This window comes from Oryza glaberrima, chromosome 2 (genome assembly GCF_000147395.1).
Source record: "Oryza glaberrima chromosome 2, OglaRS2, whole genome shotgun sequence".
Classification (NCBI taxonomy): Eukaryota; Viridiplantae; Streptophyta; class Magnoliopsida; order Poales; family Poaceae; genus Oryza; species Oryza glaberrima.
In genome coordinates this window covers 1,672,461-1,699,456 of record NC_068327.1, presented here as the reverse complement: position 1 = coordinate 1,699,456, position 26,996 = coordinate 1,672,461, and the positions used below count along the sequence as shown (strand labels likewise).

The window sequence follows — 26,996 nt, the reverse complement described above, 5'->3', positions numbered from 1 at the left end:
AAAAATTAATTTGCATATATAACTTTTATATATGTATTCTTAATAAATAAAAAGTTAATGTTCAAAAGAAACTACGTGAGACATATCTTAAAATTAACTTTAAAATTAAATTTAAAAATTTAAATTTTGACTTTGACTTTGATTTACTAGGGCAACCAATGAGGCTGTAAGTATATCAGGTGGTTTAATTCTTTCGAAATCAAGAAAATTACGATCATGATTGAAAAAGATTAAATTTCCATTTATTAAATCCAAAACTATTCAAACCAAACGAACTTTAGCCGAACATGGTATTGACCGGACGGCGTGTGGTGTCTGGTGTGGTGTGACTATTCTCGAAGGGTGTATGAAACTAGTTCAATTTCCGGATTCCGGTCCTCTTCTCATGCTGCTGCTGGCTGCTGCATCTCTGTTGCGGCTGGGCTTTTGAAATACTCCCAATGAAGCAGTGGCGTCCGTATTGAAACAGTCAATTCCCTACTTTAAAAGTTGAATTGATCGAGCTTATACATAAGTTATCTTCTAGAAAGTGTGCTGTTTAAACAGGTTGGAGTTGGAGATAAGTTTCAAGTTTTAACTTTCTTCAGAGGGTTAGACTTGATCCAGATTCCTTTATGTTGCTGGGAGAAAACTCCTTCATGAACAGAGTCAACGGTCAACCTAAAAAGGTCAACCATTTCAGCTTCGAGAGAGATCAAGCAGGCCGGCCCATTAAATTTTCAAGGCCCATCACTAATTAAACAGAAAGGCCCACACGGCCCATCTAAACCTTGGACCTCCGCCTCTATAAACGCTTCAATTCTCTGTGCTCGCCTCACCTCCGCTAGGGTTCAATCGCCGCCGCCGCCGCCGCCGCCGCCGCGGGCGTTGCCTGCATCTTGCGTTTGATTTTTTTTTTCTTTTTCTGATTTGGATTCTGATCCGGTGCCGCGAGGAACAGGGATAGGCTGCTGGTCTGATTGATGTTTGCGTCGAATCAGCAAGCACGGTGATCTTGTTCGAATTTTTAGCCCCTTCGAATGATTTTTGTTTTTGTGGTTTTGGTGGATTGTGCCGTGATGATTGCTCGCTTATTTCTGACACCTCTTGTATGAGAAGTTGTTCTTTCCTCTTCCTTGGGGATGAGGAGGAGCACTTCGCTGAGCAGATTGTAGCAAATATATCTGAGCACACGCATCCTCGCTCATTAAAAAGATGAGATTATTTTTTGTTATGATTACTTTCTGTGATGAGTTTGTGTTAGGATTTTTGTGCTAAGATTAGTTTTTGTTAGACTTGCTACTTGCTGTGATGAGCATTTGCTTACTTCTGACACCTCTTGTATGAGAAGGGCCTCCCTTCCTTGAGCAGATTTAGCAACCCTCTGAGCTCTTTTTTTTTTCAGCTACTCTCAAACTCATTTGTAGCATTATTTTTCTGGAATCACCTGTCATTATTTGTAATGCGATACTATAACGTATTAACTTGTTCTAAATTTAGGCGTCTTGTTCGACATAGCTGTAGTGGAGTGTGTAATGTGGGGAACATACCATTGGTGAACATATTCTAGTACTTGTTATTGGTTTGTTATGTATACTTTGGTAGAGTAGGAGCAGCTGTGATGAGCATTGCTTTCTTCTGACACCTCTTGTATGAGAAGTGCTTCTCCCAGAGAAGCTCTTCGTTGAGCAGAGTATAGCAATTGTCTGAGCTCTCCTCATGCCATCTCTCATTTCTCACCTCTGAGCATCTCTTGTGCATTTATAGAAGAAAGTTTTGGGTACAAATTAAGAGGCTTGTTGTACACCTATAAATTCTTTAAGTGTTTGATTTGGTGTGTGCACTATGTATGATTTTCTCACCAAAATTTCTGTTCACTTTCACGAATATTGCTCTCAGCTAACATTTCAGATGGTTCAAGTTTGAACACCAAGGAGCATATGAATGGTCTATCTTGTCTTGGAGGGGTGCATAATCCATTGATCAGAAATGGGTCGATTTTAAGGAGTGGGTTTATGAACTTAACCTGCAAACAATTTACAACTGAATGTACTTGCTGCAATGTTGGTTCTCTTTCTTTTAATTTTTACAAAGCTGGCAGCAGCATTCTTGAGCTATATACTTCTGTATGTAAAGTTGTAAAAAGTTTGGAGAAAAAAACCAGCATTGGTGACACAAAACTATATAGCACAATTCATAGTGCACTTTGTCATGTACTCCACCATATGATGGTGTATCTGTTTATATTCTGCACTCAAGTTCAACTGCTTGTTCATGTGGTGCCTCCTGCTGCTGCTTGTGCAATTCCCTCTCGGCTTCCTTCTTCCTGAATGCTGTAGAGCTTATCTTGTTCCCTGTAGACTTCTCCGGCACCAGTTCCACCACTTCAATCTGCAGCATTGCAACAAAATAAAGTTATCACGCAATTGCAAATCTTTTATGTGCCAATAAGAAAAACCATTGATGGGAATTGTGACTGAACCTCAAGTTGTGCGAGGCCTCTCTCAGCTCTCTTCCTGTTGACAGCAAGCCCTCCTGGCAAAGTTTCCTTACTGCTCCAAGAGTTAAACACAGATAACATCAGCTTAAAAATGATTTTTTCCATGTATTGCTTACTCCTTATTGTCCACTGTTGAGGCGATGAATATTACATAGGAGTACCAGGTTTCAGTTGTAGGCAAACTATTGATCCTATCAAGACGATAATAGTAGTGTACCAAGTGACTGTAGGACAGAGAAGCCTAACCTGACGATGATTGCTTCTAAAGCTTCGTCAACAATGGAGGGGCCAAAGGGGTCCACGATTGGCTCGACATGAACTTCAAGATCAGGCTTGATGGACTGGAAATGGTAAGAGGCGATCATTGCCTAATAAATAGTACGGAGTACCAGATATGTAGCAAGATGACAAGATCCTTAAGATCACTAACGGAAGAATGGTCCAGACAATTGTCCTGAGTGAGTGATTGTTACCACATATTAACAGTTCGTGATCTCTGTTATTTGTAATACAAGAGTTACTAAAAATCTTGATAGTCCATTCGTGTGGACTTTTTACTGTACAAGAGTCGTTTCGAAGCATTTATTCGGTATAGTGGTAAACTGGTAACTTGCAACTGATATGTACAGCTACTTATATAGATAAGTTTGCACTTAAGTTTGTAAATCACCGTTCCAGGGCAATTCTACTTGAAATCTGGATTACGAACCTTGTGAAACCAATTAGGTCAGATAATATTAACAACTTCATATTCAGGACAGTTCGAGAATATTACTAGAATGGGAGGGTGATGGGCAATGTGTCGGTACCTTGATATACTCCTTAACATTTTCCATTCGCTTTTCGATTGGCTGTATCAGGTAAGCATACTGCAATAATGCAATACAAAAGAAGCATAAAAGATGTTCATCAGATGTGTGCATACATGTTTCAAAATTTAAGTTAGCACACGTAAAATAAAAAAGCTATTAGTGTATTATTAATAAAGTTTTAATTATTACAAACTTGACAAATATATATATTTGATGTTTTAAATCAACTTCTACGTAGAAAGTTTTTACACGGAACGTACCGTTTAATAGTTTAAAAGACGTGCTAACGGAAGCGAGGTAAAATCTACTCCCTCCATCCCAAAAAAACTCAACTTCTAGAGTTTAAATTTTGTCCCACAAAAAATCAACTTCTACCATCCTACCTACCATCAGCACATAAAACGAGAGGTTTTATCACATAAATATCCTTTAACTACTTATTACTCTTACTACTTTTTTCAATGATTAAGGGCACTTTAGTTATTTCCACTCTCCACTAATTTTACATTGGGAAGTTAGGATTAGATTTTTTGTGGGACGGAGGGAGTATATCTTATTGAGAAAAGAGCAGACAAACATACACCATATGTCAACTTCAGAAATGTTTTCTTAACAGGGAATATGCAGTTTGAGGATCCGTCCACATTCAATGAACTTGTGTTCTGGTTGTTAGTCATAGTACGACGGTGTGCTGCTGCTACTACTACTGGACAACAGAATTGCTCACCTACTTATTAATTCCTGTCAAATGACGTGTTTAAGCCTTTGACACCGACCCCTTCCTGTGAGTGGTGCCGTCTCTCAATGCACTGGAAACCAGGCTTAATACATTTGCTTATTGGTCGTTGGCAGTGTGTAAAAACACGACCGATTTTATTCTCTCATCTTCTTAATTTGCATCATGTTGATCAACAAAAGAATGGCTAACAATTTATTCTTTCATCTTCTTTGCATCACGCTGATCAGCAAAATAGTGGGTGACAATTTATTCCACTAGCAAAAGAATGGCCAACAATTTATTCTTTCATCTTCTTTGCATCACATTGATAAAGATGGCTATTGGCTGGTATCGAGTAGTAATATTCGATGAGGACAATTTAGCAAAGGAGGAAGTTGGTGCATGGTCAATAAAAGTGTCATGTAATGTAAACCACCATTAGTACTACGAGCTGCTAATTAGCATGCATGTATCAGATGGTTTAAGGTTGGGTTATGAGTTGAGATGTCTCACGTCTGAAACTTTAAAAAAAACTTTAAAAGTTTGATGCCGCTGTGGCATCAGATCAGCTGCAGAGACAGCAGCACCAGCCTCCTACCATAGTCCATGTCATGACAAAGAAAAGCCAGATCCCAAATGATGATTACTACCAGTAGAGTAATTAATGCTTAAGTAATTGCATGATTAGTTGATGGATCAGTTTAAGATTCGAGAGGAGTAGGAGTAGAAGTGGAAGAAATTTAGCGGTGCAGATACTGGCCTGTTTCTTGGCGAGCATAGGGCCGTCGCAGATGCCGATCACGATCCTCTCCCTCGCGAACTCCGCCGCCGCCTGTCAAAAAGACGGTAAAAATTCCAATCAACATTAATGCTTTCACATCGTCAAGCCAATGAGAAATCAAGAACAAGAAACAGCAAGATGAAGTTAACGAAGAGGCATCATCGTCAAGTCAATGAGAAATCAAGAACAACGACAGCAAGATGAAGTTAACGAAGAGGCGAAAGAATAATCAGAGTAATTAAGCCTTCCGAATCAATCCAATCAATAGAACACCATTCGTGGAATTTAGTACTATCTCGAGAGGAGAAGAAGAGAGCAGTTGCTGATTGATTAGTTTAACCTTGAGGAAGAGGTGGTGTCCCTGGTGCAGCCGATCGAAGGTGCCCCCGATGACGACGGCCGCGTACTGCCTCCCGCCGCTGCCGACATCGCCGCCGGCGTCGAGCTCGCAGGAGGCCGGATGATCACCGGCGCCGCCGCGCGGCGATGCTTCCACGAGCACCACCATGACGCGAGCGAGGGTCGCGTGGAAGGAATGGAGAGGAGTGGGGGGGGGGGGGGGGGGGGGGGGGGGTAGGTTGCGCGCGTGGGGTGTGGAGGGGGAGAGAGAGAGAGAGAGAGAGAGAGAGAGAGCCCAAGCTGCGGCTAAAATACCAAAAATTGAAGAGACGATGCCTGCGTGCTGCAGTGCTGCGCTTGATTTGGGTCGTGTTGGTGGTGGTGACTTTGACCGGCAACCGGGGGGTTGGTGCAGTTGCAGGGTGCACCACTCTTAAGGCTATGGGCATGGGCATGTTTACTTTATTGCAAAAAAAAAAAACTTACCAAATTTTGGCAATGTCAAAATTTTGACATAGTTATAAAAGTTTTGGTAACTTGCCAAAATTTTGACAGTATTTCTTATATAGTTACCAAAATTTGGCAGGAAACTAAATGTAGCCACTTTTTTTTGATAACTTTTACCAAAATTTAGTAAGGTTGAAAATAGCATCAAAGTGAATAGGCCCTATGTTTGGAGAGGTTAAGATTCGGATAAGCAGCGGGTGAGTAGTGAGAATTTGAAAACTGTTTCTGGCTCCTACTTTATTTTCAAGATTCTATTTTCAGAATCTAAGTAAAAAGTAGACTGTTTAGGAAATTTCTGACAGCTGCAGTTTCTAGAAGAATCTTTAGATACTAAAAGTTTACCCTAAACAGGTCTTCATTGTCTCTGCTTATGGTTGCTAAAAGTTAACTTTTAAAATTCAATTATACGTTGGGAAAAAATTTAAAGTTTTTTTTATAATTTATTTTCACAAGTGATTTTTGAATCGCTAAGTACACTGATATAGAAGTTTAACTAATACTAATAACCATAAATTGTTTTTGGTTGCTTGGTGTTTTTTCTTTTACGGCTTATCAATTGTAGATCAAACCGGCAGAGAATATTTGGCATTGCTACTGTGGGACCTTATATTGGACTGTACATGCTTGTACTTGTGCACATTCAGTGAGATCACTTCTATAGTAATCGAGTTGCGAAAAAAAAAGGTCTTCCAAACTGACCCATAGTAATCAAGCTAATTCTCAGGGTATAGTACCTAAAATACATTCAGAATTATTTTGTCTAACCATATGTATGAACGAGAGTACATACTTTTGTGTATACCTAACCGACCCAAAATTAGAGTTTTGCACTTGCGCGCACATCAAGAAATCGAGTCGAACAATAAGCTGACAATTGTTACTGTACTCACAACATGATTAAGGCGAGAAAGAATATTAATAACTCACAAGCACGGCGTGACAGAGACTAGGAGTATCACAACTACAGGCTGTTCCCATCTTGGATGGAACTAGAATACACAGGCTCATGCCATTGTCACTAGACAAGTACAATTGAATAAAACTTGAGGCGATCTGAAAATCGCCAACAGATTACGCTGCAACTAGTGTCTAACTGTCTAAGGCTATCGAAGCAAATAACAGCAGAAATTCGTGGCTCCAATGTACATCTAAGAGTTCAGCTTTCAGCGTCACTTTTCAAGATTTCATATTTTTCATGAACGAGTACACATCATTTCAGGAACTCTAATGGGTAAATATTCCATGATTCATATACCTCTCAAGGTAATAGAGCAATACCTATGTCTCGAAAGAATACCTGTTGGTCAAAAACTGGTCATACTCTAGCTATGGAGCAAATCTTCAGGAACTCGTCGATCTTTGCTGCGTAGACATGAGGGAAGCTCCTGTAGTGGTCCACATGTGGCGATGACACAAAATTGTGGGCGAATACGCTCTGCCCTAGGGATTTCTGCATGTCGATGAAGCGCTCGACGCATTCAGCAGGTATTACTCGATCTGCTGAGCTGTACAGATAAAACTGGGGGCAGGTAGGCTGCTTCTCTGAAAGAACCGAGTGAACCTTTTCTAGCCTCCTGAACATCATGACGATCAGAGAGAAAAAAATGTCAGGTAACAGAACGAGCCATCAGGTGAATCTCTATCACTCTATGGTATGATTTGGGAATAACTGATCATGCTGAATCTATGGAACAGAAATAACGTAAATAAGTCATGTTTGGAGAAAACTGGAGGAGAAGTTACCTAAGTCTGACTAAATAAACTGTAGTCACTCACAGTAATTATGAGCTGTACAATGAACCATCATGATTTGCTTTGCCAAAATTACATAATTAATGCATTGCAAACATGACACGTTGAAAGGTCCATTTGATCTACTGTGCAAATCAACTGAAAGTGAAATTCAGTGTCTAACTGCCCATAGACATGGTATAATACTTTTTTTTTGCGGGTGCAATGAAAGAAAACAAAAATGTATTTATGCATCGAGCCCAGTAACCTAAAGTTCAGTCCACATGGAGAAATATAATGAAAAGAGGCACCCATGCATACTGCTGCTCTTCTGTTAAATTGAATATGCTACGAAATTCTTTTATGAATGTTGCGACCTTCCAATCACAAAGAGGACGTCAGTAAGCCTTTTAGAGACAGAAGATGGCATAGGGCAAGTCCTAGATTATATGTTCATCAGGAGTTTTGTTAATTTACGTACTCAGCAAGATTAGTCAGCAACATCAGGAGAGTCCATGATAGAATTTGTAGGTTATAAAACTTGGTTAGGAAAAGAGTCCAGGTTGGAGCAGTAGCTGCCAAGTCAACTAGGCATATGCCCTTCCCTATAAAAAGGGACCAAATGACCATTCAATAAATCTTTAGGGCAACTGAGCAAGCAAGAGATAAATCAATATCTCCAAAATCTTTTCTCAACCCTGTCTCTCTTTTTTATACCCCCGCTACTCTTCCATTTGCTAAATATGACACCTACTCATTGAGGGCAGTCAACCTACAATCTTCATAGAAAAGGTGCCTAAAACAATGAGTTTTGCATGGCAGTGTGAATGAAGTAGTAATTGAAGTATACAGCATTGTTTAATTCCAATCTATAAAACCCAAGTTAACTTCTGAGTACAACGGTGTGAGCTGTCCATGCTTCAAAACACGTAACCAGAACTGATTGAACATGGTAAGGACTTACTTGTTTACATCAGGTAGATGAAGGACAATCTCGAAGAATTTCTGTAGAGTAGATAGAAGAATATTTTCACCCCATGTTGGTCTCGTCACATCAGAGCTAAGGTTGTTCAAGGTGCCATTTGAAGTATATCCATCAGGAGATTCAACTGAAGGTCCTGTCATGGAACTGCTTTTCTTCAACATGGCAGCAGAGAATCCAGCAGCCCAGACCTGAGTTAAGTTTATATATGAGCTTCCTGGTAAACAGATTTGTTTGCATAGGGAAACTTCCAGATAATAGCACAAACCATTCTAGCTATAGTAATAGGATCTTACGACAGTTCAAGATGAAAAAACAAATCCAACATACTAAAATGTATTTGAACAAGAATTTACTGCTACCAGTTAAAAGCTTATTTCAGGTATATGTAATGCAGCAAAAAGATAGTGTCCAGACCTCTGGTCTTATCTCCAGAACTGGTGCAGAATCTACAATGCATCCCCGTATCCTCTCAATTATATCAGCTCTTGATTGTAGATTCTCAAGTATAGCACCATATCTGGAAAGAAATTTGATAGCGAAGTTCTCATATATAGCCATGTGAATGGCATGACCACAGATCACCGAATTATCAAATAAAACCTCCACTAGGGGTTTTCTGACTTCTAGGCAAGGCAGAAATGGAAAATTATCTTTCACTGCACCACAAGAAATTTCCACTAGAAACTATTAGAAAAACAAAACACACCATGTTTTTTCAATTAGGTAGTCCTTAACAACAGCAGCCATATCAACCATGAATGTGATTCGCCTATATGAGACTGTCAGTGACTGGACGCCGTTGCTAGTGATTCTCATTATGAGGTAAAAATGCCTGAAAAAAATATTTTACCATGGTACTAATCTAGCACAATCAAGGTGGCCTAACAACTCCACATAGATCATGCTGTTATCCACGCTGTTTACTCAATCTATGCACTCACAAATGGATATCTGTTGTGCTCTTCAACCGATCACCTTTGCTAAGTTCTTATCGCACTCCATTTCTCATTATCTTGACCATTGGAATATCATGGAGTAGCTCCATTATCCACAGTATACTCTAGACAGAAGATGACGAGCTTTCCCAGAACATGCTGTTCAAACCATTTGGATTTCTTTCGTACCTCTATCAACCACGTTTTTATCAACCAAACCTATGCAACAACCAATGTGTCACAGCATAAACATGCATGTGCGTGTATCAATTCTATCCTGCCGCAAAGATGCAACACATTGCCCAATTTAATTGAGGCCGTGCAATCGCATGTGCAAACCATGCGCACGTAATAATTCCAACCTATCAACTTCTTGTCCGGTTTGAAACACTTCAATTTCAACCATCCGGTGTTCAGGGAAGAACAGTAATAGCACATTATTGGGAGAAGCGAGTAAATAACGAGAAATGAAGGTTTTATTTCCGTACGCGAGCCATCCGGTGTTGCTGAACGTGTGGAAGAGGAGCGTGCGCCGGTGGTCGGCGTCGCACCAGGCGGCGATCTCGGCGGCGAGGTCGGCGACCCTGCGCTCGACGCGGCGGCCGAGGTCGAGCCCGAGGAGCTCCCGCACGGGCACCACGAACCGCACCGACCCGACCCCGCGGTCGCGGTAGAGGTCGGCGTACCTCCGCAGGTGCTTCTGCCGCGCGCCGAGCCACCCGAGGAGCACGACCAGCGTGAGGTCCCCGGGCGCCTCGCGGCCGGCGGCGCCGGCGCCGAGCGGCGAGGCGGCGTCGGGAGGGGGAGGGTCCCACTGTATGAAGGGATCGGAGTCGGGAGGGAAGAGGTTGAAGGGGGCGGAGGCGCCGTGCGGGGAGCCCGAGGGGAGGGAGATGGAGGTGGAGGAGAAGGAGATGCCAGCGCGGCCGTGGAGGGACGGGCGGTGGTGCGGGTTGGGAGGGAATGAGAGGGAGGAGGAGACGGTAGGGGCATGGCGGAAGGTGGTGGCGGCACGGCCGCGCGCTGCGGCGGCGGCGGCGGCGGCGGCGAGGAGGCGGGCGGAGGAGGCCGCCATGGATGCGGGAGCGTGGAGAGTGGAGACGAGGTGGTGGTGATTGGGAAGAAAGAGAACTAGGCGAGCTCTCGTTTTTATGACGTGTCCTTATGATTTGGGAAGTACTAAAACTCCACTGACGTCTCGGGGCCACGGCGTGTGACGATGGGCCAGGGTTGTCAGTGTCAGTGTTTTTCACTCCAAAATTTGCTGAATGCTTGTGTATCAGTATATTTTTTTCAGAATCAAAATGGACCTAAATTCACATTAAAATCGACCTAAATTGCATAGTTATGTCATTTATATGCACGAAGAGTAAACAGCTATTACATCAAGGATATTGCATGTGTTGTGTACTTGTGTAGCAGCAGCCAGCAAGCCCGTAGTACAGTGATGTGCGCCTTTTCTACAAACAAAGGCGTCTGATTAGTGATTACTCGAGCAGATGTAAATTATTAGCGAAATGAATTTACTACAGCAGCACACAATGACGTCTGCTCACTTCTGCTTAAGATTTGAAGTGCCCCCGCAAAAAAAAAAAAAAAATGAAGTGGGTTAAATTTAAACTGGGACGAAGGACATCGACGCATCGTCCTACCAAGCCGCATTTAAAACGAAGAGAATTTACAACAGCAGCTTCATGCGCATTGGTACATCAAACGGACGTGCAGCTAGCAGCGATTGCTAGCACAGAGCCCTAACCATGTGAACATTAAACATTCCAAGCATCAGAATGGCATCAGAACGAATGATAAGCAAACGTAATCTGGTCCCCGAAACCAAAGAGATTTTCTGTCCGCATCACATGTAAATAATCGGTCCAAAACACAATCGATGTTGATCAAAGACACCGTCGCAAAGTTGTAGTACTGAAGAAAGGGTACACAACAGTCACAGCTTTCTAAAACAGTAATCTTTTGGAAACTCAGACACGGTGTAAGGGAGGAGATAAGATGTATCTTGGGCCTAGATGTCCATGGGCGCGGCGTCCGTGCCCTTGTCCTCCTCCTGCATCGAGCTCGACTCAGCCTCTGCCGCTGGTGCCTCCTCGGCAGCCTCCATGGAATCGATTATTTCTTGGATCCTCTTCACGTCGATCATCTCAAATGGCTCAACCGTGCCATCGTCCTTTCTGCCAACAATAGCAACGGTGCAGTTGGAGCTGGTTAGCTTCTCACCTTGCAGCGTCTCCTTTATGGCGGAGAGGGCATCTTTGATTAGTTGCTCTGGGGTGTAGTCGTTGTAGCCCTCAAATCTGCGCTCAAGGAAAGTCTTGGCGGCTTGAGAGCGAGAGCCGATAGCAAATGCCTGGTACTCAAAATAGTTGCCGCTGGGGCAGTTATAGTATAGATGGGCTCCAGACTCATCTAATCCAGCAACAAGGAGGCCAACACCATATGGCCTCTTCCATGATCGCTGTGTGCAAACCTGCAACACCATCAAAGAAACAGACATTATCCACAGGAACGTGGTGGGACCACAGGAACGTGGTGGGACAAATGGTAATTGCAAAAATATATGCATCTTTGGATAAAGAATGTCCTTCCACATAAGCATATCTCAATTATAATACAGCCAGCAGCATGCTTGGTTGAAATCAATCGTTTACAACCAACAACCACATCAGCATAAGGTGAACAAGTTCAATTAAAACAGTTGCAGAGTAGAATCACGAAAACAAAAGTGAACTGGATGGCCATGGGGAAATAGATGCAGCATATCCGATGAACTGTTCCCCAGAATAGGCACACTACAGAAATAAAGGTGCACGCTCAAGTATGATGGCAATCGAAGGGGAGAATGAAGCAATAGCTGCTACAGAAAAAGTGACGTTGAGATGATGCAGATGCGCACTGAGCACAGCTTGAAAACTGATGCTGTAAGCACCAGCACTACATTCTAAATCAATGATAAGGTAATGGATTAAGATTAACAGATTAATTGTCATGCTGGAGATAACAGGAAACAAAGCTAGATGTACAAGAACATGAGAATGCAATTGATGTATGGTGTTTTTTCCAAGTTATAGTAGCCATGCAAGAAAAAGAAACCTCCACTTGTAGCTTTGCAATCTTTAATATCTGAAAAACGATTTTCCGATTCAACAAAAATAAAATATATGCATGAAAGAAGGTAGCATACTAAAAAGCAATGAAATCACAATGCACATCGAGAGTCATAGATTATAGCTTGTTAATGTACTAAATTTGAGTAGCTATTAACAACGCAGAGATGCTTTTCCCTAAAAAAATACCTTCTAATTTTTCAAACATGTTTAGAATGATGCAGATAATCATCAACTCATGGAGCAGACTTACAAAATCCATCTGCATTCTCATGGTTTGACAGTCAAATCATGCTGTGCTGGTTTGCTTCCAAACTGCATATGCTAACCCATCTAGATATTTATAAATCTAACTGGTGCAGTGAGAGATCATAAGTCGAAGACATCTTAAAGCAGCAATTTTAAGTTTGCAACAGTGAATACTTTTATTATGTATAACCATACATTTTTTTCTGAAGACGACAACACAATCTAATTCCCTAGTAGCTTCCATCCATCCATATGGACATTAAAGGAGAAGGCATGGAGAAATTTAAAAATAAAAGAAATCAAGCTGATAAACAGGTGCACCAATTTGAAAATTGTGTGAAAAAAGTGGCTGTCTTATTAGGAAAATGCCTCAATGAGTGTCTGAGCATACCAAAATCTCATGTTACACCATGAAACAAATAATTTGATCACTAGAAGCAACACATAAACACATGTATAATACAAACTTCAACTCAACATTTGGGATCACAGGAAATGTTCCATATAATGACTATAATAAATGATTAAAAACGTGACAAATAAATGCTAGCTCTCGCTTGTTTCCAGTAAACTGCAAATAACTCAGTTAATGTGCTACTTGATTATATCTAAAAGGAACAAGGTGTCAAGGTCAATACGGTCTTTCACTACTATATATGTATGTTTCACTAGATTTTTTGGTGATTTATAAGTGTTATGTTATGAAACTATCTAGGTATGTTGCATAATATCACAGCCTTTTGCTGTGTGTATGAATTGATGCAGGATAAAATAGTCCGAACCATACAATGAAGAAGCACATATGTCAACTATTAAAAGAAAATTACTCCATATGTTTTTTGATCATATATTCATATCCTGTCAGATTGTTTGATTGTGCATCTTAACAAGTGGAGATCCAACAGTGTGCATTTCGCTTGCAAAGTCTACTACTACAGCGCTTACACATATTTGTCTAGCTGATGCCAATAGTTAAATAAAAGGACAGGTAAACCTGGATTCGCGACCATCTTTACACACCATCCGCGGCTGAAAACGCATCGACATGTCAAGTATGACATGAAGATGGCAATTTAATTTTGTACTGTTCTTTTAAGAAGAAGCTGGGCAGTGAGACTCATCAGGAGATCTTTGTACTGAATTTCTAATTTTCAGTAGTGCTGCAAACCTCTACATATGTAAACCAATCGCCTCAGCACAATCACCTAAGCACTGATACTCCTAAATTGCAATCACAAATAGGCACCACTAGCCAATCCATCAAATCAGTTGTCGATCATCGAAGCAGGCGCGCCCAGCGATACCAGCCATCGTAACCCTAATCAACAACCAAAATCCCCGCCGAGGAACCCCCTCCCCCCCCCCCCCCCCAAGCACGAAACCCCAGTTAGCGTTTCAGATCTGATCCCCATACCTCGAAACCCTAAGTACACAAGCAGATCAAGCAATCCAGCAGCAGGACCAACCGCACCCGAAGAGATCAAGTGGGGGAGAGAGGGGAGAAGAGGGAAAGGGGGGGAGATTGGGAACCGAGACGGACCTGCGCCTTGTCGGCGAGGCGGAGGGCGAGCCTGGAGACGGGGAGGGGCGCGTCGTAGACGAAGGCGTGGTTGATGCACTCGGAGCGGAGGAATCGGGAGAGGACGCGGCCGTCGGCGGTGAGGCCGGCGAGCGCGACCCCGGCGTGGTCGGCGACGCGGAAGACCTTCCGCTGGTGGGAGGAGAGCTCGGAGGCGGCCTTGTTCGCGGCGGCGAGGACGGCGTGGGTGCGGGAGCGGAGGCCGACGCAGGCGGAGCCCTGCTTCACGGCCTCCATGGCGTACTCCACCTGGAACAGCCGCCCCGCCGGGCTCCACGTCGTCACGTCGGTGTCGTACTGGTTCCGGAACATTCTCGAAGCTTCCTCCTCCTCCTCCTCCTCGCCTTGGATTTCTCTCTCGCGCGATTCGGTGGGGATTCGAAGATTGTGTAGGGTTTGGGCGGCTTGCGATGTGTGCGTGTAGCCCTGCTTTTGTTGGGGTTGGTTTGCGGTGGTGTTCTTCTTGGACTCCAAGATGGGGGAGGGGGAGGAGGAAGGTGGAGGGTTTCTGCGGGGCCCACCCGTCAGTGAGAGTATTTCTGTGGGGTCCAGCCGTCAGTGAGATTGGTGAGGCAGCGCATGCGGGGTCCACTTGTGACTTGTTTTTCTTTCCTCATTGGCAAGGCAAAAATGTTTTGGGCCGATTTCTGTGGAAGCAAATTGGGCTTTGGCCCCACGAAAGGGGAGTAGCGTGTTGGGTATTTGGAACGGGATTACAATATTCTAAAAATATTTTCTTCCTTATATTTGAAAGTATTTCCTGAATAAGATATATCAGTTTCGATAAAAAAATACCCCGAAAAAAGTTTATATACAAAATAAACCCCTAAAAAATGAAATGCTTGTCAAAGATATAAATGATCTGTCTTTTTATTTTTTATTCATCTATTATTTAGAAAGAACAGTTAAATAATATGTAGCTATATTTTAGAATAAAGAAAGCAAACGATACTTATGTTATACATAGGTAGAGATCGTTCATGGGTCTTCCAGCTAACTCCATAAGTAGTGGGTTTGACGGCCTGAGTTCGAAGTCTTATCCATTTTTAATTATTTGATATTATGTCATTTCCTAATATTTACGTCTTTTTTATTTATTGTTATACATACGTACGTGTGTGGTAAAAGAAAAAAATGGTAATACGAACTAGTACTGGCTCCGTTTCAAAATACAAAATGAAGTATAATATTTTAGGCTATGAATTGATGTTATTGTTAGGGCAAACACAAAATGACCATAAGAAAATGTCATAAAGTTATAAGTTTTTATCGTGACCATACAGTGCAGGCTGTGAATAGAAACCACACAACACTCGTTGCAAAAGAAAGCTAGCTTAACCACAAGCAAAAAGAATAATAGACTAAAATAGACGTGAGGAGAAGAAATTGACATGGTTGGTAAAAAATACTATTATAATTTTGCACTTGTGAGATCCATCTTTACATATATTCTTATTTTAACATTATGATAATATTCATAAAAATAGTGAGACATGCCTAACGCTATCCATTATTATATTATAATATAAATATTGGAAATTTCCTTGCTAGTATTGCTAGCTGTAGACGTGAATGTGATGTAATGTGACTAAACATGCAGTAGGGCTGTGTTTAGATCAGCGCAAAGTTTAGATTCTGATTGAAATTGGAGATGATGTGACTGAAAAATTATAATTATGTGTGTATAACAGGTTGATGTGATTGAAAAGGACTGAACTTGGATCTAAACGCAGCCTAGATGGGCCGTGTGACGTGGGCCGCCGAACGAAACGACGTCTATTTAACCCTCATCTCCTACCTCCCTCGGCAACTGCTCCCCCCTCTCGTGCGCTCGCCGTCGCCGGGAAGTGTCTTCTTCAGTTCTTCTTCGGTTCTTCCTCCTCCCGGTTCGGGATCCGTTCCGGCCCCGTCTCCCCCATTCCGACGAAGTGATTTTGATTCTTCCTCCCCTCTTGCTCGGTGGTGGAGTTTGTTTCGTCTGGGGTTTCCGGATTTGCTCGCCCGCGGTCGCGGTTGGGGAGGCGGAGTCGATCTCGCTATTATCCCTTCCAGGGTTTGTCCCCCCATTCCCCTGCTAGGGTTTTTGGGTGGTTCACCAGGTTATTCCATGAGCTCGGGTTGGGTAGTGTGTACTGTACACTAGTGTTTGTTTGCTTCGAGCTGTGACTCTCACGCGTTGGTCTTTTCGTCTCGGCCTCATGCCTACCGAGGTTGCCACTTGTTAGGATCGAGATACTGGGTAGAATGGGTAGAATCGTTTCTTTTTTTTTTATGATATTGATCGTAGGATTGGGGCTGGGATCCTATCAGATTTTATATAAGTGTATATTAAAATATAAGATTTGTAATACATTGCAAAAATTAAAGCTTGTGTCGGCTGTGTTGTAAGTATCACACCTCAATCTTAATTCAATGATATACAAATCCTATGCGTATTTCTGAAAAAAATATTAAAGTTTACAATATTGTTTTTGATAAATTTAATCGACTTATTTAGAAACTCGTGTGGACTTATTCACATTATTTTTAACCCACCTTGATTTTTAATAATCCTTATGTAGGATCGGGATCCTACGAAAGATCTACCGTTACCAAGGGATCGTATGGAACTCTTATTTAGGATTGGGATACTACGAAAGTTTGCTTAGGACCGCTTTGGTTTGGTAGGATTGTAGTATGTACGGATTGGAATCTTTACAACCTCTACCCTTTCTTTTTAAAGGAATGGATAACTGAATTAATGGGCATGCTTTCCGAACTTCTAAATGGTCCTTTTTTTCCGAAACAATTCTATATATGAATATCATATAATATTTTTTTAAGTCCGTCTTTCAACTTTATAATAATAGTTAATTTTTTCGTTTGTACAATAGAATAATTATCACAAATCATTCATTCGACCATTCAGCACAAAATATCAATTTCCACTGTGTGCATATGCATGCTTGCTGCCATGTATGGAGATTTAGTTCGTCTAGATGGAGCCTACCGATTTGCCCTTCATTTTGTAGGATTTCATGGTGACCGTTTGATCCCTCCCTGTCTCAACCATGTATATAAAGAAGGTATATGTTCTGCTGTTCTGATTTTGATGATATGTTGGTCCGTATCGACTCAGAAGCTGTCTGTCTGTGCAGGTTGTGGTAGAAGGATTTAAGAGCTACAGGGAGGAGATCTCAACAGAACCTTTCAGCCCAAAAGTTAATGTCGTTGGTAATTTCTTCCTCCCCATCTAACCAACATGACTAGTAAGGTCCATGAGTTTTTGCCAGCTTGTGCATGGCTAGTTTAAGGCGCTGTTTGGATTGTCCTGCAGTTTCCTGCACTTGCCTTGTTTTCTTGGGGGTGCAGGGGAGATAATTGCAATATTTGATGACTATAGTAATCTTGGTATGCTTTAATTGTATACAAACTAACATAAATCTGCATGTTTATCACAGTCGGCGCAAATGGATCTGGCAAATCAAACTTCTTCCATGGTAATATTTTTTAGACATGTGATGCTGCTAGCTAGGTTATTATTCTTATGCTTATGTGATACTTTTCTCCTAACTTGGGCATTCTAATGCTCCAGCTATACGGTTTGTCCTTAGTGACATGTTTCAGAACCTGCGCAGTGAAGACAGGGGCGCCCTTCTTCATGTACGCATCCTCTCTCTTTGATTTAGTTGAGATAGGTGTTTGCTATTTGATAACAATAACCATTTCAGGAAGGTGCTGACATCTCAGTTCTTTCAGCTTTCGTTGAGATAGTGTTTGATAATTCAGACAACCGTATTCCAGTAAGCCCTCTAATATTTTTTTTACCGGGAGTAGGTCCTCTAATTCGTTGATCTTTAATTCATTTGATTTGAATTATCTAGCTCTCCAGATGCACATTCTTTTTATGAAAATGCATCAACTATGAGATCTTTCATGTGAGTGCATGTCATTCAGTCGTGTTATGAATTCTTGACGGTGAACACCAGCTGGAGGAAAGCTGGGCATCATCGGCTGCTAGGGATGATAAGGGAACTTAGACTGCGGTAAAGATCATTGGAGAGAGACTAGAGATTAGTCCTTATCATTGTGTAATTGCAAATGGATAGATATGCCACTCTTTTATAGGGATGACCTGACATGATACCTAAGAAACTGGCTTTATCTCTAATGCATAGGATATATCTATAAAGAGGGATCCCAACTATTAAGGAAACTAATAAGTTGCTTTCTAGGTGATCATGCAAGGTAGTCAACAGTGTACTGCTAGTTATTTATCAGCATATTTCAGCAAGAACTGTGTATTAGGTGCCTTTTGCTTTGCTGAACAGTGTATGGCATGTTATTCATGCTCCTGATTGTGAGTGAAAGAAAAAAACTACTTTGCTCTAGGTCGAGAAAAAGGTGGTACGCTTGCGCAGGACAGTAGCTTCAAAGAAGGATGAATACTACTTGGATGGGAAGCATATCAGGTATTTCATAAACCCCTAAACAGGCCAACCATGTTACAGCAGCGTTGCTTGCTTGTACCCACTTTTAATTATATGTTGTTCAGTAAAACTGAAGTCATGAATCTGCTAGAGAGTGCTGGATTTTCTCGCTCTAATCCATACTACGTTGTCCAGCAGGGAAAGGTAATAATTATTCACCTTATTGTTCCCATGATCTGTTCGGCCATAATGTAATGAAAATTGTTATTTGTAGATTGCATCCCTTACCCTAATGAAAGATTCCGAACGGCTGGATCTCCTCAAAGAGATCGGTGGTACGCGCGTTTATGAAGATAGACGACGCGAGAGTTTGAAAATCATGCAGGAAACAGGCAAGTTTAAGTTATCGTAAATTTTTATATATTTCTAGGGGAGACCTCTTGTGAGTGGACATTCATTCATGATTTATTAGCAGCCAACAAAAGAAAGCAGATTGATCAAGTTGTCCACTACTTGGAGGAAAGGTTGAGAGAACTTGATGAAGAGAAAGAAGAGCTGAAGAAGTACCAGCAGCTGGACAAACAAAGAAGATCACTTGAGTATACCATACTGGACCATGAACTAAATGATGCTAGAAACGAATTAGCTTCGGTAAGATTCTACCATTTTTGCTGTGTACGTTTAGTTTCAAGATGCATTTTTCCTGCCATGCAAGTTGGAATATTCAAACTAAAAACATGAATAACCATTGCAACAAGTTTGGCAAACAAACCTTTAAAATTTAGCATTTCCTACTCACTGTGATGTCATATTTTTTGGTTGTGATGGAAGAAACTTTTGAATTAAGGTGTGCCCTCAATGCAACGACCATATTTGCATTATAGAAACTGCGATGTGATATGTAAATTCACTCTTTCGAAAAAAAACAAAACAAAGAAAACACAGTATTTATGGGTTCATCAGTAATCACCCACTATACCACTAACCCTACTGCTCTGGATCTGGGCAGCAGTTAAAAAAAATAATTGTTTCTTCATTGGTTGGTGAAAACGAGAGTGACAAGAGTTCATTTTTCATCATTATAGCCAATGGATCAATTGTTTTACTGCCTGCTTTGATTCCTCTTGTTGTTAGATGGATGATAACCGAAGAAAAATTTCTGAAAGAATGTCCCATGCGGATAATGAAGTGGTAGGTGTACGTGAGAAGATCAGGAGTTTTGAGAAAGAAATAAAATTCTCAACCAAGGGGATAAATGATAACAAGGCTGAAAAGGAAGATGTAGAGAAGAAGTGTACAGAGGTGCTTAAGGTAGTTGCTCAAATTGAGCTTGATTTGAGAGATATAAAAGATAGAATTTTGAATGAAAAATTGGCAAAGGTATGCCATAGTTCATATTTTATATTTCTCATGATTTTTTTGTTTTTTCTTTGCTACACTTAAAAAATCTATTTCTAGGATGAAGCTGCGAGGGATTCACAAAGTGTGAGGATGGAGAGTGAAAGGTCAAAGTCTGAATTAGCTGAGACTAGTAAGGTGCATCAAACCAAACTGAGGGAAGAGGAAGAAATGTCAAAAAGGTAAAAAATATGTTGATGTATAATCTGGGAGTGGATTCTAAACTCTTGAGAGGACATCCCCTTGTTGTTTGCGTGTCATCCAAATTGATATTTGAAAAAAATTATCAAGATAGATTAATATGTGATAGATCACTCCACAAACATGCAAGTTAAAATTCAACTTCTATAAGTTGCAACAAAAAAAAACAAATTAAACTATGGCTTGTTAATGTATATTCACAGTCTTTTTTTTGTTGCAACTTTTAGAAGTTAAATTTGACCTTGCATGTTTGTGGAGTGATTTATCACATACTAATCTATCTTTTTCTTTTTTTTTTCAATTTTTTCATAACCATTTAGATGACATGTAAGTAATGAGGGGATGTCCCCTCAAGAGTTTAGAATAATTTCCCTGTATAATCTTCTCTTTATGATTGCTCCTTTGACACTTGCACTTTGTGGGGATAGCATAATGGATCGTCAGAAGCAGTTAAGTATATTGTACCAAAAGCAGGGGAGGGCAACCCAATTTGCAAACAAAGCTGCCAGAGATAAGTGGCTTCAAAAGGAAATTGATGATCTTGAGCGTGTGCTTTTATCAAACCGAAAGCAGGTTATGTTGTATTATATTTTAGCTTGGTTAATACATTATATATTATGTTAAGCTGTATTTTTGGCTCTCAACTGACCAGTCATGTGATTTTTTAATCACCCTTCTGCTGTTTGATGGATTTATATCCAACTTACCTGCCTTGCAACTACTCCAGGGAGGTTTACTCCAAGAAGAAATCCAGAAGCTTAAAGACAAAATTAATAACTTGAATAGCTATTTTGAGTTCTACGAAAGTGAATCAAACAAATTAGAGTCCGCACTTGCAAAGAAGCACAGTGATTACAATGACTTGAGGAAGCAGAGAGACAAGCTTCAAGAAGAAAGGAAGTATGTATATTTCTTAACAGTCATGGCCTTTTGATTTAATGGAAGATCTATTACTTTATACATTACATACTCTGATAATGAAAAATGTCCTAGATCGTTTTGGATGGAGGAAGCTAATGTGACAGCTGAAAAAGATAGGCTCGAGGAAGATCTTGTGAACGCAAAGGAGAAGCTGGGCAATGCAACACCTGGGGTATGGAAATGCTACATTTTTTTCACACCCTTTTGTTCATTTTACTGACTGCTATGGGTATATTTTCTTTGTAAGTAATTCTACATTATAAAAAAAGATATTATCGTTCTATTCTAATAGAAGAATAGTGGTCAAAGTTGCACGCCGAAGACCAAATAAAGTGAACAGTGTCATATATTTAAATATAGTGGCAGTATCAACAAACTTGCATAATCATAAAAAAATGATATTACTAGTTTGATTTTTATTTTTGATTGATAATTTGACAAATGTTTGCTTAGTTTATTGTTAAATATTTCTTCTGCTTGTTATGATTGTTCTTGAAAGGATATAGTAGCCCTATAAACATCGAGTTTTGCCAACTATTGCCATATTATATTATTTTTCTGTCAGGAAAATGCTTGAAACTTTATTTGCATGTTGTGATTTTTTTTCCTTCCTCAGGAGATCATAAGAGGCTTAAATTGTGTTAGCAGAATTACCATGGAACATGGTATTACAGGAGTTGTTGGTCCTATACTAGAGCTGATTGATTGTGATGAGAAGCTTTTCACCGCTGTTGAGGTCACTGCAGGGAATAGGTCTTGAATTAAATTGCTATTTAATACATCTGACATGATCCAGATTTTTTTTAACTATTTCACTGTTTCTTTAGTAAATGACGTATTCTATTCTGTTGTGAGTAGCCTGTTCCATGTAGTTGTTGAGAATGACGACATATCAACGAAAATCATTCAAGTATTGACTCGAGAAAAAGGCGGACGGGTGACATTTATACCACTGAATAGAGTGAAAGTTCCAGATGTTAGTTGTCCACGAAGTGACGATTTTGTTCCATTTTTAGAGAGATTAGAATGTAGCAAGGCCAATCATCGCCGTGCTTTTGAACAGGTATTAATCCATGGGCCACATCTTTTGCCTATAACGTATATGACAATGTCAAAATTTAAATTTTAAAAATTAATTTTGGAGTTGATTTTGAGTTTTTTTTATCGTAATTTCTTTTTCAACATTGACATTTAATTCGTTAAGAACACATAAGTAAAAGTTTTAACTATAAATTATTTTTTTGTCGCTAATACGCCGATTGACGTATTATCCGTAATTGGCCAACCTATGGTAGCCCACATTTTTCTGTCATGTTCTTTCAATTGACATCTACATATTTTATTGGCTACCTTGGTAAATTTAATTGATGTTTTCGTTCTATCATGCCCTTCATCTGCACTGTCTTACTCATGCTTCAGTTCTGGATGTATACATCTTTGCCTTTTGTCTGCTTGGAGGTTTACACCCAGCAACATCAGCTTGGGTTTAGTAGCCATGGCAGACCATCAAATAATGTATTATTTTTTGGCACTGTGTTGTATTAAGTCTATGAATCATACTAACCAGACTAGAGCACACCCTGTATTTTTAGCTGAGACTAATCTTAGAGTAATGGGTTCTTAGGTGGGTCATAAACTCATGATTATGAACATCTATAACTTATGTATTGGCATGCATCGCCTATCCTTTCCTTCCCATGCTTTCATATGTGCATGGGGTCAGAGTGTATGTGTGCGTGGAACATTTATTTACTTTGAGTGCATCTTTTTAGAGTGGTCATTTCGCCGTTATATGCTTATGTGGGCTAGATTGCATAGCATCTCTTCTGTTGTCATATATTTTACTTTAGTCTAAGTTTTGTATTTCTGTTAGGTTTTTGGCAGGACAGTAATATGCAAAGACCTGGAAACTGCGACCAAAGTTGCACGCGACAACGGGCTAAATTGCATCACGCTTGATGGTAGTTTGAAACTTTTTCACTTAGTTGTCATTAGCAGCATTAATTAATGGTGTAATATTAATAAGAGTCAATGTTATCAGGTGATCAAGTTGCCAGAAAAGGTCATATGACTGGAGGTTTCCATGACTATAGATGCTCAAAACTGAAGTTTGTAAAAACAATTAAGAACAATATGAAGGCAATTGAGGACAAGGAGGAACATCTAAAGAATGTTGAAAGGAATCTAAGTGATATCCTTTCTCCTTGTTTACATGACGCTGGTATAGAAGATACTCGTTCTGTTATGACCTGACCTGATGGATAAGGAGTTAACAGTTTACTATTAAATTTAATGTTTCCTGCTTGCACCGTAGCTCATTTGGCCATTACTCTGATGGTTGGAAATAAGCATGCACAATACCCTTCTCCAAAGCATACATAACTTTATTTTTTTAGGGAGTATGCCAAAGCATACAGACTATTATTATGATGGTAAGAAATAAGAATACTGCTGGAGTGCTGGGTCTTCAACATGTTGGGCCAATAAACTAGCAAAATTTAAGGACTAGTCACTGTTAATAGTTGGCAATGAGGATTTGCTGTTGTGACTATGACATGTGGGACCGGAAGCCACATGTTTGTGAGGGAGGATGACAAGGCGTCCCTCATGTTTGTTTGCGTTGTTTGGTTTCAAGTTCGAAGTAGTTTGGATATGTGATTGAAACATTAAAAGCCTCTTGCTGAGACAGCTGAGTTGCTGATTACTACTACTACTACTTATGTGCAAGACAAAATTTATATGTCTTTGAATTTTCTCTCCTTAACTTTCCATACATATAGATAAGAAAATGACAGATTTAGTTACCAAACAGCAGCAAATGGATGCCGAAAGTGATCATGCAAAATCAGAGTTGGAACACTTTAAGGTTGGCATTGCTAGCACTATGAAGCAAATAGGATCACTTGAGAAGGCACTAGGAAAGAAGGTACTTGGTTCTCCTTTTCTTTTACTGCAGTTCATGGGAGATCCACTTTCTTGATATTCAATATGAAAGTTGTGTATAAAATGTCTATTTTGCTATACTCCTGCAACTCTATCTAATAGTTTCTACCTTGCAGGAGAAATCTCTCGACAACATCCAGAACCAAATTGTGCAAATCCAATCTGGCATTGCAATGAAATATAATGAAATGGGAACTGAAATTATTGACCAATTAACTTCAGAAGAAAGAGATCTTCTTATGCAATTGAACACTGAATTAACTGAACTAAAGGAGAAGTTTGTCTTATGTAGACACAGACGCATTGAGGTTGTACAAGAAAATTTAGCAACCATCTTTTCTTCCCCTGAAGATTCTCTCTGTTCTAATGCAGTTACAATTTTTATGCAGATAGAAACAAGGAAAGAAGAATTGGAAGCTAATCTATCAACTAATCTCATGAGGCGCCAGAAAGAGTTTGAAGCAGTAATTTCATCCGCAGATTCTAAAACCTTGTCTCTTGAAGCTGAATCAAAAGAGCAAGAATTAAATAGCTCTAAGAGCAGTCTTGATGATTTGACTGCAATGCTGAAAGGTATAGATGCACTGATAGACTTTTTGTTCCCTTCTGCATTATGCTTAATGCTTCCTAAGGGGTCAAGTGTTAAGCTAACTCAAACGATCTTTTTGGTAGCTAATGTCGATGCTATCAATAACTTTACGATAAAGATGGAGGAACTGAAAAGACAAAGGGATAATCTGAAGGTAAGTTGAATATAGCTATATGGACGTATTTTTGAAAGAACTCACGTTGACTTGTGTAACGGTTTATCTTTGAATACAGACACTTGAAGCTAACCTGGACCAGACTGTGCGAGATGGTGCCAAGGATTTGGAACAGCTCATGAGCAGCAGGAGCATGCATTTAGCTAAGCAAGAAGAGTGTATGAAGAAGATCCGAGACTTGGGCCCATTGCCTACCGACGCTTTTGAGACGTATTGCATTTTTCATGGCTACCTAGTTTTGTTTCCATATAAATCAGTGAACTGGCTGAACAGTCCAGAATGCATGCCAATCCTATTTGTATGGCCAATGCTACAGGTACAGACAGAAAAATAAGAAGCAGCTGCAGAAGATGCTTTACGACTGCAATGAACAGTTGCAGCAGTTCAGACATGTTAAGAAAAAAGCTCTTGACTGTGTGAACTTCACAGAACAACGTGAACAACTAGAGAGAAGAAGGGCTGAACTTGATGGTGGTGATCAGGTGAAATTTTCCCCTGGTACAGCTGCCTTTTGTTTCGCTTGAATCCTGAACACTGTATCTCATAAAAAATGCAGAAAATCAGGGAACTCGTGTCAATTTTAGACCGAAGGAAGGATGAATCGATTGAACGTACATTTAAGGGAGTTGCGAGGCACTTCCGAGAAGTATTTTCTGAACTAGTGCAAGGTGGCCATGGACATTTGGTTATGATGAAGAAAAAAGTATATTTTCCTTGCTTTCCAACTGATCTTGCTTCCATGGCATGCACTTTTAGGCTTTTAGCCCTATTACCCAGTAATGTGCTTTTAGTTGTGCTAAATTCACAAATCACCTTCACTGGGTTTACTTGGGTTTCATCTATAGCCTACCACAATTTGATGGGGACTAAAAGCTGATATTGTTGTCACCTTCATTGGCTAACCTATGCTATCTCACCTATTTCCATGAATTGCCATTACTCCGGTCTTATCTTTTGTTTTGAAAATCTGGGCTATTCTTCAATGCAAAGCTAATGCTAAGTTTGAATACAGTGCAAATCGACACATTTTAGAATTTCCAACTTTGTTTTATTGCCTTTGCCTGGAGTTCTCTTAAAGTTCCTTCCATGCTATTTCGAAAGTGATATCTCTTCTGAAAACTAATGCTTATGCTGTTCTTTCTGGTAGGATGGTGATGCAGGCGATGAGGATATTGATAATGATGAGGATGGGCCTCGTGAACCAGATCCTGAAGATAGAATGGAGAAGTACATTGGTGTAAAAGTCAAGGTATGTCCTATTTGCATATGCTTTTTTACGTATCTGTGCTTGTATACTATTCATTCAACCAAAAAAATCAAGTGATGTTAGATAATGCTGGCGAGTTGTTATATTCCTTCTGAATTATATTATGTATAAAATATTTCCTGAAGTTTCTAAGAGAGGTACTCGAGTTTCAGGTTTCCTTTACTGGCCAGGGTGAAACCCAATCTATGAAACAATTGTCTGGTGGGCAGAAGACAGTGGTGGCATTGACACTGATTTTTGCCATCCAGCGTTGTGATCCAGCTCCGTTCTATCTTTTCGATGAGATTGATGCTGCTCTGGATACACAATACAGAACAGCTGTTGGCAGTATCCTTTGTATTTCTTCCCTCTCTATCTCTCTCTCGTGCTTGTTACAAAAGAATCTTTGAACATTACAAGCATAATTTTATATCTGTTTTCCTTAAGCGATGTTTCAGATATGATCCGCCGTCTTGCGGACATGGCTGACACTCAATTTATAGCGACGACGTTCAGACCAGAAATTGTAAAAGTTGCTGATAAAATATATGGTGTGACATACAAGAACAGGGTGAGCTACATCAATGTAGTGTCAAAGGAGCAGGCTCTGGATTTCATTGGGCATGACCAGACGCAGAATGCTATTTGAGACCAAATATGCTTGTGCCAATGGTTTGCTTCTCTTGACACTCAAGCCTGATAACATCATCTAGTTGCAATATTACGCTACCAACATACATTGTTTCTTTTTTCCGTGAAGAACAGCATGTCTCGCTTTGGCTGAATGTCTTATATTTACATGGTTGGACAGCTGGACTACTTGTGAATATGCAGTTAGCTTTTAGATCTGTTCAAGTCTCGGCTGATGGATAGATAATGT

At 40.3% G+C, this 26,996-nt stretch overlaps 4 protein-coding genes and 3 non-coding genes across 7 annotated transcripts; 4 read left to right on the top strand and 3 right to left on the bottom strand.

Moving 5' to 3' along the window:
* The first annotated feature begins 1,051 nt into the window (after nt 1-1,051).
* LOC127764845 (small nucleolar RNA snoR1) lies at nt 1,052-1,146 on the top strand. The gene has a single exon (XR_008015988.1). It is a non-coding gene; the product is annotated as a small nucleolar RNA snoR1 (small nucleolar RNA).
* A 137-nt stretch (nt 1,147-1,283) lies between these two features.
* On the top strand, nt 1,284-1,370 carry LOC127764844 (small nucleolar RNA snoR1). The gene has a single exon (XR_008015987.1). It is a non-coding gene; the product is annotated as a small nucleolar RNA snoR1 (small nucleolar RNA).
* A 223-nt stretch (nt 1,371-1,593) lies between these two features.
* On the top strand, nt 1,594-1,692 carry LOC127764843 (small nucleolar RNA snoR1). Its single transcript, XR_008015986.1, has one exon. It is a non-coding gene; the product is annotated as a small nucleolar RNA snoR1 (small nucleolar RNA).
* A 283-nt stretch (nt 1,693-1,975) lies between these two features.
* LOC127761058 (phosphopantetheine adenylyltransferase 2) lies at nt 1,976-5,342 on the bottom strand. The gene is made up of 6 exons (XM_052285268.1): nt 5,131-5,342; nt 4,770-4,841; nt 3,289-3,348; nt 2,726-2,820; nt 2,462-2,531; nt 1,976-2,370 (listed from the first exon to the last, which is right to left on the bottom strand). Exons 1-6 carry the CDS (start codon nt 5,296-5,298, stop codon nt 2,221-2,223), a joined length of 615 nt encoding a protein of 204 aa, XP_052141228.1. The 5' UTR covers nt 5,299-5,342; the 3' UTR covers nt 1,976-2,220.
* A 1,171-nt stretch (nt 5,343-6,513) lies between these two features.
* On the bottom strand, nt 6,514-10,417 carry LOC127761681 (uncharacterized). Its single transcript, XM_052286007.1, has 4 exons — nt 9,776-10,417; nt 8,767-8,869; nt 8,332-8,540; nt 6,514-7,210 (listed from the first exon to the last, which is right to left on the bottom strand). The coding sequence occupies exons 1-4, from the start codon at nt 10,360-10,362 to the stop codon at nt 6,952-6,954; spliced, it is 1,158 nt and encodes a 385-aa protein (XP_052141967.1). The 5' UTR covers nt 10,363-10,417; the 3' UTR covers nt 6,514-6,951.
* Nucleotides 10,418-11,108: 691 nt separating this feature from the next.
* LOC127764068 (proteasome subunit alpha type-1) lies at nt 11,109-14,691 on the bottom strand. The gene is made up of 2 exons (XM_052288893.1): nt 14,196-14,691; nt 11,109-11,769 (listed from the first exon to the last, which is right to left on the bottom strand). Exons 1-2 carry the CDS (start codon nt 14,544-14,546, stop codon nt 11,308-11,310), a joined length of 813 nt encoding a protein of 270 aa, XP_052144853.1. The 5' UTR covers nt 14,547-14,691; the 3' UTR covers nt 11,109-11,307.
* A 2,593-nt stretch (nt 14,692-17,284) lies between these two features.
* On the top strand, nt 17,285-26,765 carry LOC127761497 (structural maintenance of chromosomes protein 3-like). The gene is made up of 28 exons (XM_052285798.1): nt 17,285-17,299; nt 17,372-17,447; nt 17,675-17,713; nt 17,809-17,876; nt 17,945-18,016; nt 18,606-18,685; nt 18,769-18,847; nt 18,918-19,035; nt 19,119-19,294; nt 19,778-20,023; nt 20,102-20,223; nt 20,671-20,815; nt 20,970-21,142; nt 21,236-21,335; nt 21,780-21,916; nt 22,022-22,226; nt 23,037-23,124; nt 23,205-23,384; nt 23,944-24,089; nt 24,223-24,414; nt 24,496-24,679; nt 24,779-24,849; nt 24,929-25,080; nt 25,187-25,352; nt 25,427-25,573; nt 26,018-26,119; nt 26,290-26,464; nt 26,575-26,765. The coding sequence occupies exons 1-28, from the start codon at nt 17,285-17,287 to the stop codon at nt 26,763-26,765; spliced, it is 3,645 nt and encodes a 1,214-aa protein (XP_052141758.1).
* The last annotated feature ends 231 nt before the right edge of the window (nt 26,766-26,996 follow it).

Coding starts and splice junctions, on each gene's coding strand:
- LOC127761497 (XM_052285798.1), top strand. Junction 21,143..21,235: donor AAGCTTCAAGAAGAAAGGAA/GTATGTATATTT, acceptor AAAATGTCCTAG/ATCGTTTTGGATGGAGGAAG. Junction 26,120..26,289: donor ACATTGGTGTAAAAGTCAAG/GTATGTCCTATT, acceptor CTCGAGTTTCAG/GTTTCCTTTACTGGCCAGGG.
- LOC127761681 (XM_052286007.1), bottom strand. CDS start 10,362: ATGGCGGCCTCCTCCGCCCGCCTCCTCGCCGCCGCCGCCGCCGCCGCC. Junction 8,870..9,775: donor AGCAACACCGGATGGCTCGC/GTACGGAAATAA, acceptor ATTTCTTTCCAG/ATATGGTGCTATACTTGAGA. Junction 8,541..8,766: donor TTCTGGAGATAAGACCAGAG/GTCTGGACACTA, acceptor AACTTAACTCAG/GTCTGGGCTGCTGGATTCTC.
- LOC127764068 (XM_052288893.1), bottom strand. CDS start 14,546: ATGTTCCGGAACCAGTACGACACCGACGTGACGACGTGGAGCCCGGCG. Junction 11,770..14,195: donor GCCTCGCCGACAAGGCGCAG/GTCCGTCTCGGT, acceptor ATGGTGTTGCAG/GTTTGCACACAGCGATCATG.
- LOC127761058 (XM_052285268.1), bottom strand. CDS start 5,298: ATGGTGGTGCTCGTGGAAGCATCGCCGCGCGGCGGCGCCGGTGATCAT. Junction 3,349..4,769: donor CTATGCTCGCCAAGAAACAG/GCCAGTATCTGC, acceptor GCATTATTGCAG/TATGCTTACCTGATACAGCC. Junction 2,371..2,461: donor GAGGCCTCGCACAACTTGAG/GTTCAGTCACAA, acceptor GCAATGCTGCAG/ATTGAAGTGGTGGAACTGGT.